The sequence below is a fragment of the Gymnogyps californianus genome, chromosome 8 (assembly GCF_018139145.2).
Source record: "Gymnogyps californianus isolate 813 chromosome 8, ASM1813914v2, whole genome shotgun sequence".
Classification (NCBI taxonomy): Eukaryota; Metazoa; Chordata; class Aves; order Accipitriformes; family Cathartidae; genus Gymnogyps; species Gymnogyps californianus.
In genome coordinates, this window is record NC_059478.1 from 32486518 (window position 1) to 32505039 (window position 18522).

General features: G+C 38.6%; 1 protein-coding gene across 1 annotated transcript in view; it reads left to right on the forward strand.

Annotated features, from left to right (window-relative positions):
* The first annotated feature begins 267 nt into the window (after nt 1-267).
* HOOK1 (hook microtubule tethering protein 1) overlaps nt 268-18522 on the forward strand; it is a 29587-nt gene continuing 11332 nt past the window's right edge. Inside the window, exons 1-10 of the mRNA XM_050900808.1 lie at nt 268-318; nt 6615-6700; nt 8357-8429; nt 8743-8793; nt 10277-10409; nt 11333-11400; nt 12662-12724; nt 13561-13644; nt 16541-16707; nt 17315-17455. Coding sequence (XP_050756765.1) covers nt 268-318; nt 6615-6700; nt 8357-8429; nt 8743-8793; nt 10277-10409; nt 11333-11400; nt 12662-12724; nt 13561-13644; nt 16541-16707; nt 17315-17455 — 917 coding nt within the window. The remainder of the gene's footprint in view (nt 319-6614; nt 6701-8356; nt 8430-8742; nt 8794-10276; nt 10410-11332; nt 11401-12661; nt 12725-13560; nt 13645-16540; nt 16708-17314; nt 17456-18522) is intronic.

Below are 18522 nucleotides of genomic sequence, written 5' to 3' on the forward strand. Positions count from 1 at the left end.
GTGACTGGTCACACGCGCTGCCACTCCCGGCGTTTGAAGGCATGGGCGGGCGCTGACGTGTACGGCTTGACAACACCCCTCCCTGCCCGCCCGCCCCCCCCGGGGGGAGGTGGGCGCCGCTGGGAATGGCGCGGGCGGGGCGGGGTGGGCTGGGCTGTTCTGTCACGTCGGCTGCGCGTTGTTCTGGGCGTAAGCGCGCTCCGTGCAGCGGGTGCTTACGCAGCCGCCCTGAGCGGGGGCGGCCGGTGGGGGAGAGAGGGCGCCGCCATGGAGGCGAAGCCGGCGGACCTCCTGCTCTGTGACAGCCTCATCCTCTGGGTGAGTTGGCGCGGAGGGGGGGGGGGGGGGAGATCCCTCCTACCCGCGCACCACGCGGCACCGCCGCCCTCCTCCCTGCCCGCCGGTGGCGCGCCCTCGCTGCCCCCGAGGGTGTCTCCAGAGGCGGCGGCGGCGGCGGGGAGGGGGCTCCCGCAGGAGCGGCTCCCCCTCGGCGGAGAGGGACTTTTCCTGTCAGACCCGCGGAACGGCGGCGGGCGGGAGCGGTACGAGGGCACCTGTTGGCCCCCGCACCGTTGCCGGGGGCGACGGCCGCAGGCCGGGGGAGGCGGCCGCCGCTCCGCCGCGCTCGGCGCCGTCAGCTCTGCGGCGGCGGGATGGGGCCTGCCGGGGCGGGTGGGCGGCCTCCCCGCCCCGGGCGGGGGGGGGGGGGGTGAGCAGCCCGCGCGTTGGGGCTCCTGTCAGGTGCTCTGAGGGGCGGGAGAGCTGCCCAAGCGGCAAGTGAGCAGAAACTGGAGGCGGTTTGGATACAAGCATGGCTGCAGTAACGGGGCCTGCACGAGAAACAAGTGTTGTTACAACCAGTAAAATGTTCTTGGCAGGCACCCCTGAAGTGTAGATGTGGTCGTTTGAATATCCTATAGGCCCAAGTAGTGGTTCTCCAGCAGTGGTTTCAATGTGGAAACTGCTCAGTAATTAACAATAATAATAAATATATGCAATTAATTTGAATTGAGTTGACAGGAGCAGAAACCTCAGAACATTTCATAGCAGCTTTCAGTTGGTTAAAGCATTTATTAGTCAGGTGCAGCACACCTAAATGTGTGGTGTTGCCTGTGCAAGAAGCACATATTTAGAATCATAAAATCATTTAGGTTGGAAAAGACCTTTAAGATCATAGAGTCCAACTGTGTTTGTTCAGTTCATCAATCAAGCTTGCTTTCTTTTTATCCCTTGTTCTTTCCAAGTTTCTTCTGCTTCCTTGTCTGTAATTCTAGTCTTGCAGATGCAACATTTTTGGTGAGAGTGAGCTCTACTAAATAGAACTTTTGCATGAAATCTTGGCAGGGAAGGCCACAATTACCTGGCGTGAAGGGCTTCTCTAGAAATAGTAGGTGTTTTGCTTATGTGAAGTGTAAATCAGGGAAAGAAGGGAGTGTTTTAGAAGCATCGTGGAGATCCAGGATTGAAACTGGCAAAAGGGATAGCAACAGCTACTGGAGTAGGTGTTCCTTTTACTTTCTACATGACAGTACAGAAGTTTTAAGGAGTTAAAGTCTGTAATAAATCACTGAAAAACAAATTTCCTCCTTTCTTTTCCTCTCTTCATTTTCCTTTTAGTGACCTTGTATCCTTCCAATGTTTTGTTGGTCTTTAGAATTTCAGTTGTCTTATGCTTACCTCTCTGGAGTTGGATATCTTTTGTCATTTAATCTATGCATACTTTTCTTTCTCCTTTTTGGGCTCTTTAACTTTGTATTTTCCTTTCAGTAGTCAGGTAAGAATAACTCCATCATGATTCAATTGCAAAATAAATCAGTGCATTCCTGAACTCTGTCTCAAAATCCTGTCAGCAGTGCTGAACTCTTTTACAATTTTTTACAATTCCTGCTTAAAATATTTTAAGCCTAATTCCCACTTTTAGTATCTTCACAGTGCATAGCTGTAATTACATCAGGAATCTTAAAGGGAATGCTAATGGAACTTTAGCTAGCCTTAAACTGAAAGAGCTTTGTGTAGTGTCATTAATGTAAATGAACATCCAACTCTGTGTTCAGGTTTTCTATACAACACTCAGCACATGCATTTCCAGATGCATGTTTTTAGATTTAACACCCTATTTCTCGGACCTAGTTTACAACTTAGTAGAAACTGATTGTTAACACTAAGATGTGTTTCAGACATCCCTTCAACTTGAACTTCAGTCTGAATAATAGGAAAAAAAAATCTGGAGAGGGGGGAATGAAGTGCTGTATATCTGAAGAGAAATGGGTTCTGTAACTCTCTGTAGTTCTAAAGGTTTCTCAATTTATTTACTCATTAATATAGCAAAGAGATGCTCATGATTTTCTGTGTTCTGCTGTCAGATCTTGGTTTTTTGTTTTTATGTTAGTAAATTCTGTATTAGAAAACATGCATTGTCCAGAGAAGAAAGAGAAAATTTGAATAAAAGTGTTATCTATTGGTTCTGCAACCCAGGTGTCATTGAATTTAAAGTTTTGAGGATGTTACAGGAAAAACCTAATGGAATTAGATTAAATTATAGGGGAAATGTATGTGAGTTTGCAAGGAAAAATGACTTAAGTAATATCTGTTAAGACTGAACTCACAAGTCTGTTGCAGAAACAATTTTCTAGGTCAGAAAGACAAACTTTATTTAGTATATGTGAAGGAAACCTTAGTATTTTCTGCCTCTGGGTAGGAGTGGAGCAGTAAGAGTAGCAGCAGTAGGGCTAGTGCAGTGGAATCTTCTGTGTTTAGGTGCCATTACAGTAGGTGTTTTCTTTACTGTAGCAGAGAAAAAGTTAGTTGAATGTCTTTCAGTACTGTACCACTCTGAGGCTGCTTCTGTCTTTTGACAGGAGAGAGACTAAATGTATGGTAACATCTTAAACAGAAAGATTTTTCCACGATAGATGTACCCCTGTTTGGCACTGGCAGCATTGGTAATGTTAACTCTGCCAATGGTTGAGTTATTCTATTAATATTCTGGGATTAAGAATGGGAATGTTTATTGTTACTTTAAAATCTCTTTGACTGACTCTATAAAACTTCTGTCCCTAGTGTGTATAATCTGGGTATAAAATGGAGAACCTCAACCCTACATTGTCTGGATGAAATCGAGGGCATACCTTCCCAAGAGTTGGATAGGTTGATTTCTGCTGGGTAATGTGAACACTCTTGTTTCATCTACAGCTGTTTGGTGGTAGAGCCTTCAGCAGATCCAGAGAAAAGGCATTAAGTGTTATGTGCTACAAAATTAAATTTTCAGATGTATATTGTGAGCATAATAGCTGTATGTCTGAGAGAAAAACACTTGCTTCTCTTGTAGCAGCAAGTGGCAGGGTGCATTTAAGCTAGATTCATGAAACAGTTTTCAGCATGAGTAGCAGTGTGTCCTTGAAGCTATATTTAGTAAAACTAATCAAATTTGGGAAAAAAAATTAGTATTGCTACGGTCCTGAAGTCTATGGCTGCTTCTACCAACCTCCTCCCTATGCCTACTACTCTCATGGGTTTTGCAAGTATAGTAAAAATCTGTTTTGAGGAAATGATTGGGCTGGCGTGGGGTTTGGAGAACCCATAATTAATACCTCTACTCTCATATTCTTTCTAGATGCTTATGTAACTTGTACATATATGGAGAAACTAAGTGTCTCAGTTCTGCTTTTTGCTTAATTTTAATTAGCTGTTTCTATTCTGGGAGATACTGGCATACATAAAGCAGTGTTACATGTCACAGGGTTTTCTAACGCTTTGTTTACCTGCTCGAACAGGCTTGGGTGAAATGGTAGTGCCTGTACTTAGCAATTTCTTTGGTTTACAAGAGGGTATATCCAAACGGCAGCATCACGATATTGTGCCATAAAACTCTGAATTCTGGCGTGCTCGGTCTTAACTCGTAAGCTTGCGTGCCTGTTCTTGCCTTGGCATTAAGGCTGCTGTAGTATTAGAAACAGTGCTGTCAATCATGGCTGCTTCAGTTTGTGGTGTTCTACGTAATCTTTTATGTAACCTACCAGGGATTACTGACTTCTCACTTGCTGTAATACAGGATTTAAAAACCACTTTTTTAATTGAAAAACAAATTAAAAAAACCCTCGCTCTGCATATTTTTCTCTTCTTGGCTTGATTAGACTCTTTTTGAAGCAAGTAAACAATTCAGAGTACATGGTCACTCTTTATAAACATATGGTGGATGACAACTGCCTCAAATGCTCACAGCTGGAAACTCTTGCTTTTCCACCACTCTGGTCCAAGTAGCTCCATTTCCCAAACACACTTGACAAGGTCATTCACCAGTGACCTCTGAAGAAGCTTATGTTCACAGGATGTTTGGGAAAGCCCTCTCACAGATGGACAGGTAATTTAGGACATTGTAAACGTAGTAAGTTTAAGAAGTCAGTTTTCGCAGTGGACAGAGATTATAAGGATCTGCTCTTGCTTCCATTCTATTCCACATATAGATTTTTTAATAGTATTAACAGCAAACTTTCTCCTTTCTATTTTATTCATCATCGTAAAGAAGGCTGAACTTAAAAAGAATTGCTGATGAGCTTTTATTTTCCTGAGTAACTATGTGATGAACTGACATGTGTGTGGAAACGGCTCTCTCACCTAGAATAGTTAGTTCTGAGCTGATTGGTTTTTGGGGAATAAAACATTGCAATTATAATAGCTAATTCTGTCAAAATGTTAGATATAAGCTTGGGGATATTTAAAAAAAAATACACAATATCCAAAATGGAGAAACATTTTTAACATTGAGGTAATCCCATCCTACAGATCTTAAATGCAGGAAAACCAGAAAACTAAGAGAAAAAATGACCATCCTCATGGGAAGTATGGAAGAGCTTCCATATGAGAATTGGCTGAGTAGATGAGGACTGTTGGTCCTGGGAAAGACACAGTGGGAGGAGATGGATATGGTAGAGCTCAATACAGACTTGAGCTCCTGGAGAAGGCAACTGGGGAAGAGTCTGTTCACCATCTGCACTAGAAGCGAGGGAGATGAGGCGAAACTAGCAGGTGACAAACTCTGACAAGAGGGGATATCCTGCGGAATGTCTGGATGCTGAGTTTGTGGCTGCAAAAAGTGCCTCAGCCAAGTTCATGGAAGAAAACTTCATTGAGGACTGTTAAATAGAAATGTACTGTCTGTGCTCCAGGGGTTCTCCAAGACACAAATTCCTGGAGCATGATGGGAGTATTTTGCAGAGTTTGCAGTCGCTTTTTACAGTCTGTGGAGTGATCTGAGGACCTGGGTACCTCAGTGTTTTAAGGCTTTATACATGAAGCAGTCAGAATTGCAGGCAGAAATTAGCAGGGCAGCAGAAGAGCTGCCTATGGATGTGTAATAAACTAGTATTATACATCAGGTTGATGATGGGTTTCTTATGTATAGAGCTGTCTGCTGGGTGTTTATTGCAGTGCTCTGTAAGGATGTAGACATGCTGAAGGTATTCATGTCATTTGAATTGCTTTTGGAGAAGCCAGCTGCAAAATACTTGAGCTATTAATTTTTTTTTTCTTCAGGATGGGAGTTGCATCTTGTTTGTATAGTCCTAATACAAAAGGACTTGATTTGTACTTGTGCCTGGAAGCACCAGTTAGAATACAAAGATTGCATGTAACAGTTCATATAGAATAGATCAGGCAACTTATTATAAAATGCTTCCATCTATAATCTGGTTTTGTAATAGAGGAGAAGAGTGGAAAATGAGGCTTTGTTGCTTAATCTTTAGACAGAAATATGTGGATGGGGTAAAACTGCATCCAGCCCTGTGTTTAAACACTAGGTAGTGTGATGCTTGGAAAACAACAGGAAAAATATGTATATATATTAAATATAAATACCAGGAATAATATATGAATAAGATATGATTACCAGGAAAAGATGTATAACTTCAGGTTATGGTAAAGTTTCTTGGGTTTATAGCAGTATTTTGAAGTTGCATTTTTAAATAGGAACATCTTTAGAGTAATTTTGGAATTCCTGAACTGCAAGGAAATATGTTGCCAGCTCACAGGACTTGAAATGGTTCAGTTTTTTTCAGCTATCTTCATATTCTTAAAGTGTGCAGTAGTTCTCAGACAACTATTTTTTCCACTATTTTTGCATAATTTTCTCCCTTCCATTCTTAACCTCCAAATAATTTCAGGGGTTCCTATTGGTGTCATGACTTCTGTTACTAAATGCTTGTAGTGAAAGACTGGATTTTTTTTCCCCCCCCTCAACTTTTGCCCCTTGTTCTGATGCCATTTTTTGTTTAGGTAGTTATGTGTCCAGAACTAAGCACTGCAACATAATTTGAGGGATGGATAAATATGACTTGAGTTTCCCAAGTTAGTATTCCATGATCTGATATACAATAGAAGGACTAGCATGAAAAAGCAAAGCGTGGTAGTACTAACTTTTTAAGCTACTAGTCATAATCAACAGTCACAAGTATTGAGATAATTGGGTTGTCTTAAAAACTGCATAGTTCAAAAAGGATTTCAGCTGCCTCAACTAGAAAGACATCTTGCTAAATGCTTGTGCCTTGAAAAGGAAAATGGTAACTAATTTCCTGTCCTTCTGTCTACTGAGCAAGAAACAGTGTTTTTCCCTGTTTTAGTTGCAGACGTTCAATACTGCTGCACCTTGCAGAGATGTTCAGGACTTGACTAATGGGGTTGCCATGGCGCAGGTACTTCACCAAATGTAAGTTGATACTTAAGTTTGAAGAAGTAGTATTTAATTTCTTGAGGTTTTTGTGTTTGACATGCATAGTTGATTTTAAAGTAGACAGAAACTTAGAGTGGACAGTTTATAGCAGAACATAAAATATGCCTTTGTATTGCTGCTTTGTGGATGATATAATAGTTGAATAATAATGCGATAGAAGGGAGACGGTGATGAGGAGATATTCTAATACTGCAGTATTAAATTCATACTTAAGGTAATTGGGCAAGAATGATAAGGTCTTTTTCACTTTTCCCATCAACACTATTTCCGTAGATATCCATGATTCAGGCAGTATGTTCCTCTTTGGAATGAGGAACTAAAAGTTCAAAAGGCATGTCTTTGTGCTCTTCCTCTTGGGATTGCTCAATTGATTTAGATTTAAGTCCTAGGATTTAAATGATAACTTACTATTTGTGTGGAAAAAACAATTGTGAAACTTCAATGGCAATTGTATTATTAACAAATAATAGTTTGCTAATCAAAAGCAAAATCATTCCTATTTTATTCGTGTGATGACAAGTGGTGCTGAGTTGAGTGACACACTAGTTTTGAAATTTGCAGTTACTTCAGAGGGTTGTAACATGAGTCTTTTATTGAAAGAGTATCATGCTACAAGTCATCACTGCGATTTTATTGTTGTTGTTGCCTCAGATAATAAAGGAGAAGTCTGAATTACCATCTCTTGCTCAAACTATATTTTTGATTACTAAGAAATTACTTAAAACAAACACCACCCCCTCCCCCCAGAAAACCAAAACAAAACCCCAAAAAACCCAAACCCAGAAACCCCCCTGTCTGCTTGAAAAGATTTTAAGTGTGCTGTGTAAAGACAGAGCTCACCCTTTTCCTGGGGCATGGCAAAAATTGATTTAGGATTGCTTAGCAAAGATTCGCTGAGGGTCACTTCCCATGTGTTTGTGGTACTAGGATGCCACAGGCTTTGGTGGGCAAACTTCTTTACAACCCAGTTGGTTGATATGCAAGTGGGGATAATAATTGTCTTTTATTAGGTGCTTTGAGACCACTGAATAAACAGTACGGTGTAAAAGTTAAGATATTGTTAGATATGCTGTGATTGTACTGCTTGGCTGCTCAGTGTGTGTAAACACCTCCCTCAGCAATTCATCTTTATTTATGCTGGCAAAGTAAATACACTTCTGCCCAGGGGAACCAATGACATACAAAAAATATGAAATGCCAGTAGTTTAAAATGCTTTTTTTTCTTGATAAGTGCCTTTGACAAATTGTAGTGAATGTTGGAAGATCCAAATACACAAGAGTAGGTATCAAACTTAACATCAGCACTAATCAAAAGAGGATGTTTCTTTACATCATTATGATCAGTTTGTCAGGTAGAAAAATTCAGCGTGACAAAGGCCTTTGCATCCTTCTGTTCCTAGCTGTAGCTAGCTGAAGCATGTACAGAAATTCTTCCTGCCCTGGAAGGTGGTGTCTTAATGCAGCCAGCAGGATGGAAATTTCCTGTGACATAGGTGTAACTTGCAATCTCCAGGAATTTATGCCACATTAGACACTGGTAGTCAAACACCTGATGATTTAATGCTGGGAATCTGGTGTCTTATTTATTTAAGTCTGTCCTTATTGACGTTTAATGGTTTAATTTTGTTTCAGAGATGTTGCTTGGTTTGATGCATCTTGGCTAAATCGCATTAAAGATGATGTTGGTGACAACTGGAGAATAAAGGTATTCAAAACTGAAGTTAGTGAAAGTTTGTGGGGTTGGATATCGTGTCTGTCCTGAGAGTATCTAGCAGTCCAAAAACTACAGAATTAAGCTCAGACTTTTTTAGGTTATTTTAAATGAACTTGAACTGTCTGTTGATAGTTTAAGTGCCTTCCAGCGTTGTTGCATGGGGATATTTCTCTTCCCCTGTCATTACAGGGTCCTCTTGTAGAGCTGCTATGTAAACATTTTATTATAAATTATTATTTAATTTCAGCAAAATTAAGAATTTTAATAAAAGCCTGTAACTTTATCTTTCATGTACGACAATTAGTCCAGTAATCTGAAGAAGATACTGCAAGGAATTATGGACTACTATCATGAGGTATGGAAAAAGCAGCAATTTTTTTGTTGTTCTAATCATTAAACATTATGATTATTGTCCTCCTTCACCTAGCTTTTTTTTTTTTTCCCCCTTGGCAAAGTAATTTATTTTAAGGACTTTTTTGGCAAAAAGTATGTGATAATTATCTGGTTAAGTGGGAGGTCTGAGTGAATATAAAATTAATTTGAGCAGGTGTATTTTAGATAAGACTCTTGGAGTATAATGTGGAAACCATGTCTCTGTCATTGCCCTGGTGAATGTCATAAGGACTGAGCTGCAGAATCGTGTTGACTTTTGTGTGTGCATTCATATTTGCTCTTGTCTAGTGAAGTTTTAATCCTTTTGTACACAACAGAACAGATTCGGCAGCCCTAGTCTAGGTTATATGATACTCACTTGGAAGCTGGGAGATAAGTTACGAATTGTCCTGGACATAGTAAGGATTATAGTTTGTTCTCTCTCATGCGGGATGAGTACGGCAGCCATAAAAGGGTGCTGTATTTTGAGTTTGAAAAGAAAAATTGCTGAATTTTGTATGGAGCTTGATTACAGTTATGTAATGGGTATGGTATAGAAAAACTTACCAGATCATCTTATGGCTTCCTGGTCTCACCTGGGCTTAGTTGTGATATTGAGTGCCAAGCCCTTCTGTATTGCCAGGACTGAGGCTCTCTGGCAAGCCCAGAAGTAGAACTTCTTTAGGCTTATGAGGAGCTTTTTGAGGCATTAGGGAGCAACTGAATTTGGAAGCATTTTTAATTCCTTTTTTTATCATGTTGGTAGAATAAATTAATTCTCTCATATTTGAGGTCTAGCCCAAGAACTTTTAACTTACTACTGTCGCTTTTTCTTGTATAAGTGGTCAGTTAACTAAACCCCCAGTTAATAGACTTTCAAAACTTGTGGTTTTGTCAGAACAATTTTATAGAACTCTTACTAAAGTGCATAACTTCATTGCGCTAAATAATTGCTAGGTGTTTTGCATATATTTATTTTAATGCTGTCTACTTTAGATTAAATTTAGGCCTATTCAGAGAAAAATCTGAGGTGCCAAGTATGGTAAAGGTCATTGGCTAGCAGTGGATTGACTACCCCTTCCCCCAAACACATATCCACACTGAGGGATGGAGACAGACATTTGGAATGGTCTTTGCTGGTGCAAGAGAGGCACAGCGTGTGACATCCGAGTTTCATGTATGAAGCCCTGTAACAAAGGAGTTAAGAACATCTGCTTTATCTAGGCCTCTCCCGATTTCCTAATCTGATACTGCTATCTATGTACTCTCTCATAAGCAAATATTTTTAGTGCGTATCTCCCTGTTTAATGTTTAAAATCTTTCCCTTCCTTAAGTTTTACGGTAACAAACTTATTAATAGACCATTTTCTCTGCATGGCTTACTGAGTCCAGATTCCTTACATGATAGCAGATTTTCATGTTGTACAAAAGTGGGAGTCTACTTTCTCTCTTCATTTTTTTTTCAGTTCTTGGGTCAGCAGATTTCAGAAGAGCTTATTCCAGACTTAAACCGGATATCTGAGAACTCGGATCCCACTGAACTGGGCAGGCTTCTGCAGCTTATTTTAGGTTGTGCAGTCAACTGTGAAAGGAAACAAGGTACGCACTACCTTAATCTGTTCATCAAACAGCAGACTGCCTCAGGTGATTGTTAAGGTGGAAGAGAGATGTAGAAACTTTTCTTTCTTATGTATCAAGAAGTCTCTTGTTAATATGTTGCACGCCTATTCTGAAAGTGGAGTTCACTTAAAAGCAGAAAATCTTTGGGAAACTTCTGTGAATAAGACTCAAACTTTGCTCAGGGTAGGTTTAAAAAAATACTCTGAAGTGTATGTGAGTTATTCATACTTGTTAAAATATGTACCAAGACCTAAAACTTAGTATTCAAATGCAAATCAAGCAAATTAAATTAAAAACTTATATTAGAAACTGCCTTTTGTTTGTCTGCAGAGGCTCAAGACTGAATTAATTGAGTTTTCTCTCCCCTTCCCAGAGCTTATGCTCAATGCTCTGATGGCTAAGGAGTCCTCAGCATGATTCTGTTAGAATATGTGCAATTCCTAGGTAGTCTGAAATGACTGCATCAAAGAGTGTTTGGGAAGTAAGCCATCAGGCTGCACTGGGAATGAAGATGCTAGCGATTACTTTTTTCCATTAAGTTTTATTTATTAACTCAATTGCAAGCTTGTTGACTCTTTGGAAAAGCTTATGTGTATATGTACATAGATGATGTATGAAAAAAGAACCATGTAAATACAGATGTATTAAAATCTCCTTGCTCTATTATGCATAGTATAAATTTGTTCACTTAAGAGATTATAATGTCTTATGCTTATCTACCATGTTATGGGATAATAATGTTGTTGGTTAATGGTAGTGCTCTGTATAAAAAGAACGCTACCTGTTTTGATGAAGCTTTAGAGAGAATAGTTTCTTCAGGATCTTTCTGCAAACGGTATGTCATGGTACTCAAGCCATTAAGATGAACATTGTCATGAGTTACTACAAATTCTTTTTCACAGAACACATACAAAATATCATGACACTTGAAGAGTCTGTTCAACATGTTGTCATGACTGCCATTCAAGAGGTAAGTAATAATTCATAGCCTAATGCTGTCAGTTGAGAAGTCCGAATATCCGTTTGTTGATCTTTGTGATTTCTTTCATCCAAGCAAAGGTCAGGGAAGAGCGTAAGTACTTCCCTAAATTATCTGGGAGGGTCAGGACCAAGAGGCCCCAGACCCCAACCAAGGGGTTTTGATTTTAGTCTCGTATGCTCAAACATACAACTTGTGGAGATAATAAATGCTTAAGATTTCCTGTTCCACACAAGAAACGTATCTAGTTGCCAACTGCCGATTATACTGGAGTCAGGTTCTGAAATTTCTGTCCTAGTTCTGTAGTCTTGGACCCAAAGTTAAGCTGATCGTAACTGTTTGTGAGGCTGCATTGTTCTGACAGACCATTCCAGCATCTGATTTACAAACTCCCAGCCGCATCTCTTCTATTATTGGCTTGGTGTGCTCCCCCTGCTATCTTAATTTGTTCTTAGTTGGATCGTCTTAGTGATCCAGCTCACAGCGTAGCTCTACAGTCACTCGCATCTGTGAGCTTCAGGACTGTGAAGCAGAGTGTGGAGGGAGACAAAAACTAAATGCTGACTTTGAAGAAAATGTAATGTGTAATTGCAGCCTCATCAGGGTAGCAGTGGAGTTGGTGGTAGGCTTTAAAACTTAGATTTAAATTGACTGTATAGTCTTTAAAGCTATAAGTGTCCTATTGGGAGAAATAAATCCATAAACCTCTTGTTTGTTGTATTCTGACTAATCGAACCTTCTTTCTGAAGAAGATCTAGAAATAATACTGTAATTCCTGAGTAAAAAGTAAAGCCCTTTAATTGTTGACAAACATACTGTGTACATCTTTGTATTGGAGATCAGTGAGAGCTATGTTAATGTTCCCGTTGTTTGCTTAATGGCAATTAACATGACACAAAGAAGTGTGATAACTATTAAATTAATTGAGTGAAATCCCGTCCTCTAGTTCACTCCATTTTAACTTGACTAGGGGGTAGTGATAACTTCAACAGATCACAGATTCATCCAATAAGATGTTACTGCTAACTTGGTTAATTTGGGGAGGGGGGAGGTAAAAAAGTCATCTTATTCTAGATTTGTTTAAATCCTTTACCAACCATGAAGTGGTTTTTTTAATTATTATTAATCTGTTTTGATATACTGAAGGGATGCAAGGACATGGTGGAAAATACAATTGGTACTCAGTAGACAGTGAATTTACAGATATTTAACCTCTAATTTAACCTTCTTTTTCTGTGGCCTTTTTCTCTAGCTCATGAGCAAGGAAATAACGGGTCCTTCCACAAGTGATGCATCAAGTGAAATGGAACAGCAGGTAACTGCCTAATATTTGTTGCTGTTGTAGTTCAAGACCGAACAATAAGTTGGTATCTTTCCATCCCTTAAATGAAGAGGAGGGCTGCTCTTCCTCTCCAATTCTAAAAGTTAAAAAAAAAATAACCTCAACAATAAATTGCACTCTTTTGTCTTCTAGCTGCACAAACTGCTTGGTCTGTTTTCCACTCAGAGCTGATCTGATTAAACCATACTGGTTCATAAAGGGCAGAGCAACATACTGATGTAGGCAGAGAATATACAATAAAGTAGTGCTATTTTTCAGTGCTAATTAAGTGAAAAGTTATGTGCTATTGTATAGCTTCTTTAAAAAAAAAAAAATGCAGTGACTGCTATGTCATCTTCCTGGCGGGGGTAAAACTGGCCAGTGCAAACTTACATTGCAAGAAGAGGTAGGGGTACATCAAGGCTCAGCCGTGTCAGGCTAAACGTTTCAGGTTATTTTTAAGGGGTCATGAAAATTCTTGATATCCTGAACACTGCAAGGTGTTGCACGTAAAATGAAGTTGTCTTTAAAAGTAGCTGCCCATAAAAGAACATCAGTATTTCTATTCTGAGATGAAGAACGTTTGATTTAACAGGCAGGGATTTTGAAATTGTGACAATTATACAATTGTGACAAAAATAGTCATTTAAAATGCAGGTGAAATGAACAGAGATCCTGATCTAACAGTGTATATATAGGTTTCTGTGTCAATGTGTGCACCTAACATCCTTCTTAAACAATTGGTATAAGCAATTGAGACATTTTGGAAGCTAGAACTGTGAGTACTTTGGATATGGGCCAGAATGATTGACTATCCTGTTTTTTAAAAGCTTAAAAAAGCTTTGGAAGATCTTCAGGAAGCACTAGCAGAAAAAGAAGAATTGGCACAAAGATGTCAAGAGCTAGATTTACAGGTAAGAAACAGCAAGTTGCTTCTTTCTTTGCTATGTAGTGGTGCTGCTATTAAGATATAGGAATTCTGAAGGGCAAAGTGAATTTTGCATTTATTTAAGTTTCTCTGAGAATTCTTAGCTGTTTGTGGGGGGAAAAGCAATCATTCTGTACGCCAAAATGCAATTACTGGAAATAATTTTCTGATGGAAGTGTAAGCTGAGGTCCTGTGCCAACTGTTAATTCACAGGTGGTTTGGTCTGCTAGCTTTACGTTTACGCGTAGTAGCAGGTCACCATCAAAACAATGTTGTTATGGCTTTAAAAATTGCCCTTTTCGTTTTTAGTCACTGCTTCCTCTAGTCTTTTGAAGTGTGTCCAAAAAATCCAGTTCATGTAATAATCAGTCATTAGATTTAATCATAGGAAAATGACGCTATTTTCAATAGGAGTTGATGAAAGACTAAAATTTGAAATTTGTCTAAAATTTACTAACTTTTTCTTGTACACAGTTGAAACATGGAGGATATTTCAGGAAATAAAAATAATGGAAACTAATAGATCCTTGCTGACATTTTCAAACCACACTGATAATAGGCCTACTTTTGTTTTTAATGGATACAGAAGTTAATCAGGTCACTCTTTAGAAAACGGAGAGAGGACTTCAATAAACAGGAACTTGCATTGCAATCAACTTCTTAAAGAAAAAAGAAAAAAAAAATCTGTTTGTTAGCCCTAAGTCTGGTTCCTCTTTTATGGCACTATAATCTGAGAATAGAAAGAGGTTTATCTGGTAAGGCAGTTCATCTTGGATTTGATTCTGTACAAAGAGAACATTTGGGTGGCATCTCCTCATAGGAGCCAGAGTGCTATACTGGCTGTATGAACCTCTAAAGAAGGAAAAAAAACACCACACCACAAAACCAGAGGCCAGTTTTACATTTCTTGCAGGTAATGATGACTGGAAAAGTAGAATACTTATATATAAAGTAGCTCATATCTAATTGCCATGCCCAGGAAGCTGTTGTTAGAATTGAATTGATATTTCATTTCCTTTTTTCTTGAGGCAGTAGTAAGGCTTCCTAGTGAAAGCAGAGATCTAAAAATGCTTGTGAGCAGAATCTGCAGGAGAAAATGATTTCCTTTAAATGGGCAAGAGGATTGATTTGACAGCTGAACTCACAGATTACAGTTGCTAAACTTCAAAAAGCGTGTTCACTGTTCAAAAGCTCTTGCTTCTAGAGGTGCTGGGATAACAATTTAGTTGCACTTTCTGCTTCCATTAGGAGACTTAGTATGTCTCACTAGAGAAGTCCCAGGCTTTCTCCTGTCTCCCACAAACTTCTCTTTCGAGATTTCTCTAGTAATTAATGATAGGTTACACAAAGCCAGTTGCTCGTAATGTAGCGTGGGCCAAGTGAAGACATGAAAGGTGTTCGAGGGAAAGGTACTGCTGAGTATAAACAGATGAGTTAATGATACCATAGCTCTTTAATACTGGAACGTGTTTTTAAAATATCTCTTCATAATTTGGCTTGACTTTGACACCACTTCTGTTACTCTGAAATAATAGAAAAGAAGAAGAGAAAGCTATCAGAAAGGAACTGAGAAAAGATGAAAAACTTGCTCTGAGTTCTGAGGAATTTTTTTTTTTTTAAAGTCTGAGACAGGCATTCTTTTAACATTATTCTAAAAGTGTGAATGTTGTGCATGTTTAAGGAGTGGCTGAACCTTGAACAGGAAGTACTACGCTGAGCAAGGCTCAGATATGCTCTCTACCTACAGATGTTTGTGTGTGCATGTATATAATAAAGTGACATCCAGTATGTAAAAAGAAGTGAACCTAGAAAGCCAGCATCTAATGAAGTGGTAGATTAATTACTGTTTTGTTTCTTGTATCTGTTTGACTGATAAACTTTTAAATTATGATCACAAACAAACTGTTTGTTAATATTGCATACTTTAGGTTATATCTGATGTTTTATCTAATGATGTCACCATGATATGGTTTTTTTTAATTTTATTTATTTGAAGCCATAATATTGACTGACACTTCTCATTTAAACTAATTCTTAATAAATTCACTTGTAAGGTCTCAGTCTTCCTTGATATTTTCCAAGAGTATAAGAAAGGTAGGTTTTCTTTATGATTCAGGAAAACATAACCCGAAAAGCATATTGTTCCCTGTTTAAATGCCAGTTAACTAACACATGCTACATGCTCTTATGTTTGACAGGATGTTAAAATTAACACAACAGCTTTCACTAGAAAAACTTTAAAGGTTCTATCCTCTTAATCCTTCCCCATTTTATGGCTGTTAATATACTTACTGTTTCAATAAAGTGTTGTATTCTCATTTGCTTAGCTGTGAACACTTTCAATATCAAACTTGTTTGATTGTTGCAAAAAATGCATGCTCTATATAAAGCTGTCTAGGTTTTTTCTTTTGTGTGTGTGCTTACTAGCTTATGGCGCCTGAAACCGCTTCTTGCGCAACCATTCACTGCTGAGCGCACGGCAGTACTGTGTTAGTGTGCTGGCCAGTGCCATCCTGCTTTTTATTGTTAAGTACAAGCAAGATGGAGAGTACCTTTACACCAATACTTAAAGTTTTTTGTACAACGTCCATGGTATCCTTTTTAATGAAAGTACCAGTTTCTCTCCATATCACGTTGTCTGCCTTTACCATGGTTTCAGTTACAAAAATTTCTCTTTTTTTAGAGGGACTTTTCCTGTAGTGCTTCATAACTGTCATACACTAAAGCATCTGTATGCTCAAGTATGCTATGTAAATTACATTCTAAAATTTCTAAATGCTCAACCTTTTTCATAAACTAATTTGATGATGTACTGCTGTCTTGCTTTAGTTCTTTCCAGTTGGACAGGTCTTACAATGTTGATGCTGTTTCATCTGCACTAGGTGTCTGCCCTCCAGGATGAAAAAAACAGCTTGATGTCAGAAAATGAGATTATGAATGACAGGCTAGAGCAATTAGACGACTCTCTTGATGATCCAAATACTGTGGTTGCAAAAAAGTATTTTCATGCACAGTTGCAGCTGGAACAACTGCAAGAAGAAAACTTCAGGTATGAAATGATTTCTCTCAAAAATCCCTCACTTGTTATGTCAAGTATATCCTGAGAATTTCTGGTACTCTTTCAGGATTTTCCATCTCAATTTCTTTTGCTATAAAAGCTTTCTAGTACTGTATAAACATATTTTGAAGACAGTCCTTATCTTTAAAAAGAAAATATTACTTTGTGATTGCCATATTGTAGCCATTTGACACTTCAAAAAAAAGGTGATGGAAGGCAGAAAATGAGTGCCGAAGTGATTTGTGTGTAAACAAAACAAAAAAACCCTAACACCACCCCCCCTCCCCCAAACCACCATATCGCTTTACTGTACTGATTTCTTTTACCTATCAGTCTTTCTCCCTGTGATCTCTATGGGGGGGGGGGAAAATCACTTCTCATGTGATCCCTTGATGTTGATATGGTAAATTTGCAGTATACAATCCATTATGATTTAACAGGCAGACAATAAAATGTTCCATGCTTACAGTACCATCTTTCTGGCTACTTAAATCAATAAGTTTCATTTGTCTTACTTATTTTTAGTAGTTCTAGCACTAAATGAAAAATGTGTAATAACGATGAGTTCTTAACAGAGTTCCTGGTTTTGATCTGGTAGGCTTGAAGCTGCAAAAGATGATTATCGTGTCCATTGTGAAGACCTAGAAAAACAGTTGATTGAACTGCAACACAGAAACAATGAACTCACCTCTTTGGCAGAAGAATCTAGAGCCTTGAAAGATGAAAATGATATTCTTAGGTATGTAACAGAGAGAGCTCCACACACACATTAGGAGAATTTAATGACTAAATCCAAGGCTTTGTATTTAACAAGATTTTTTTTCTGAGGCGTTACTTCTGCAGATAGATCTTATCTGAATGAGATCTAAAATAAATGTTGGAAAAGGGCCTCTGACAAAGCGGAGATGGAGTGCAAGCTTTCAGACATAGCCTCGATTGCTTGCATAAGAACAGCAACATGAAATTTTTCTGCGAAGCAGGATTAATGAATACAGAAATTATTCTTCTTCATGTGGGATGGAAGGTTGAAGTTCTGCAAGAATTAAGAAATTCGGGGGGGGGGGTGCATTCTTAAGGGGACATTTGTGTTGGCAAGAGGCTGCCTTTTCTGATGTAGAAAAGCATATATGCAGTTAGAACGCTGACATAACTTTTGGTGTCAGCATTCTAGGTTAGACAGAGATTAGCAACATGATTAACAAAATGAAGATGAAATACACAGTAACCTTGATGAGAATTTAATGTAACATTCCAGCTTGTGTAAACTAAATTAAATACCAGACCACCCAAGAAATATCCAAAGCAAATCATATTGCAAAAGCAGGTCTGCTATTCATAAAATAGTATGAATAAAACATGGAAAGAAAAGTGGTTTCAGGTGTTTAACTTAGTGGTTCTTAAATAACATCTGAAACAAATCTTAGCTATAGATTTTCTTCCATAATTTTCTTGTACTAGCTTCTAGTGATATGAGATGGCAGATATGAAACACAGATATTAAAATTAATTCATGTATTTATGATCCAAATACTTTCTTACCACGTAGATTTTTGTTAATGATCAGCTGGTAATTCTTGGTCGTATCTGTTAGCGATCATTTTCATAGTGCAGTTATGTTCTAATCATGTATAACCCTGCAGTGAGAATGTCTGCATGTTTTTTCCTTACCAAGTACCAGTACTTTGAGATGACTGTCTAGCACAGGATGTTGTGGTGCATTTACGTTGCACCCCACAGGATGGCCTAGAGATATTTGACATACTAACTGTTGCTTGTACTCCTGGCGTATGACTGTCAGTCTTATTC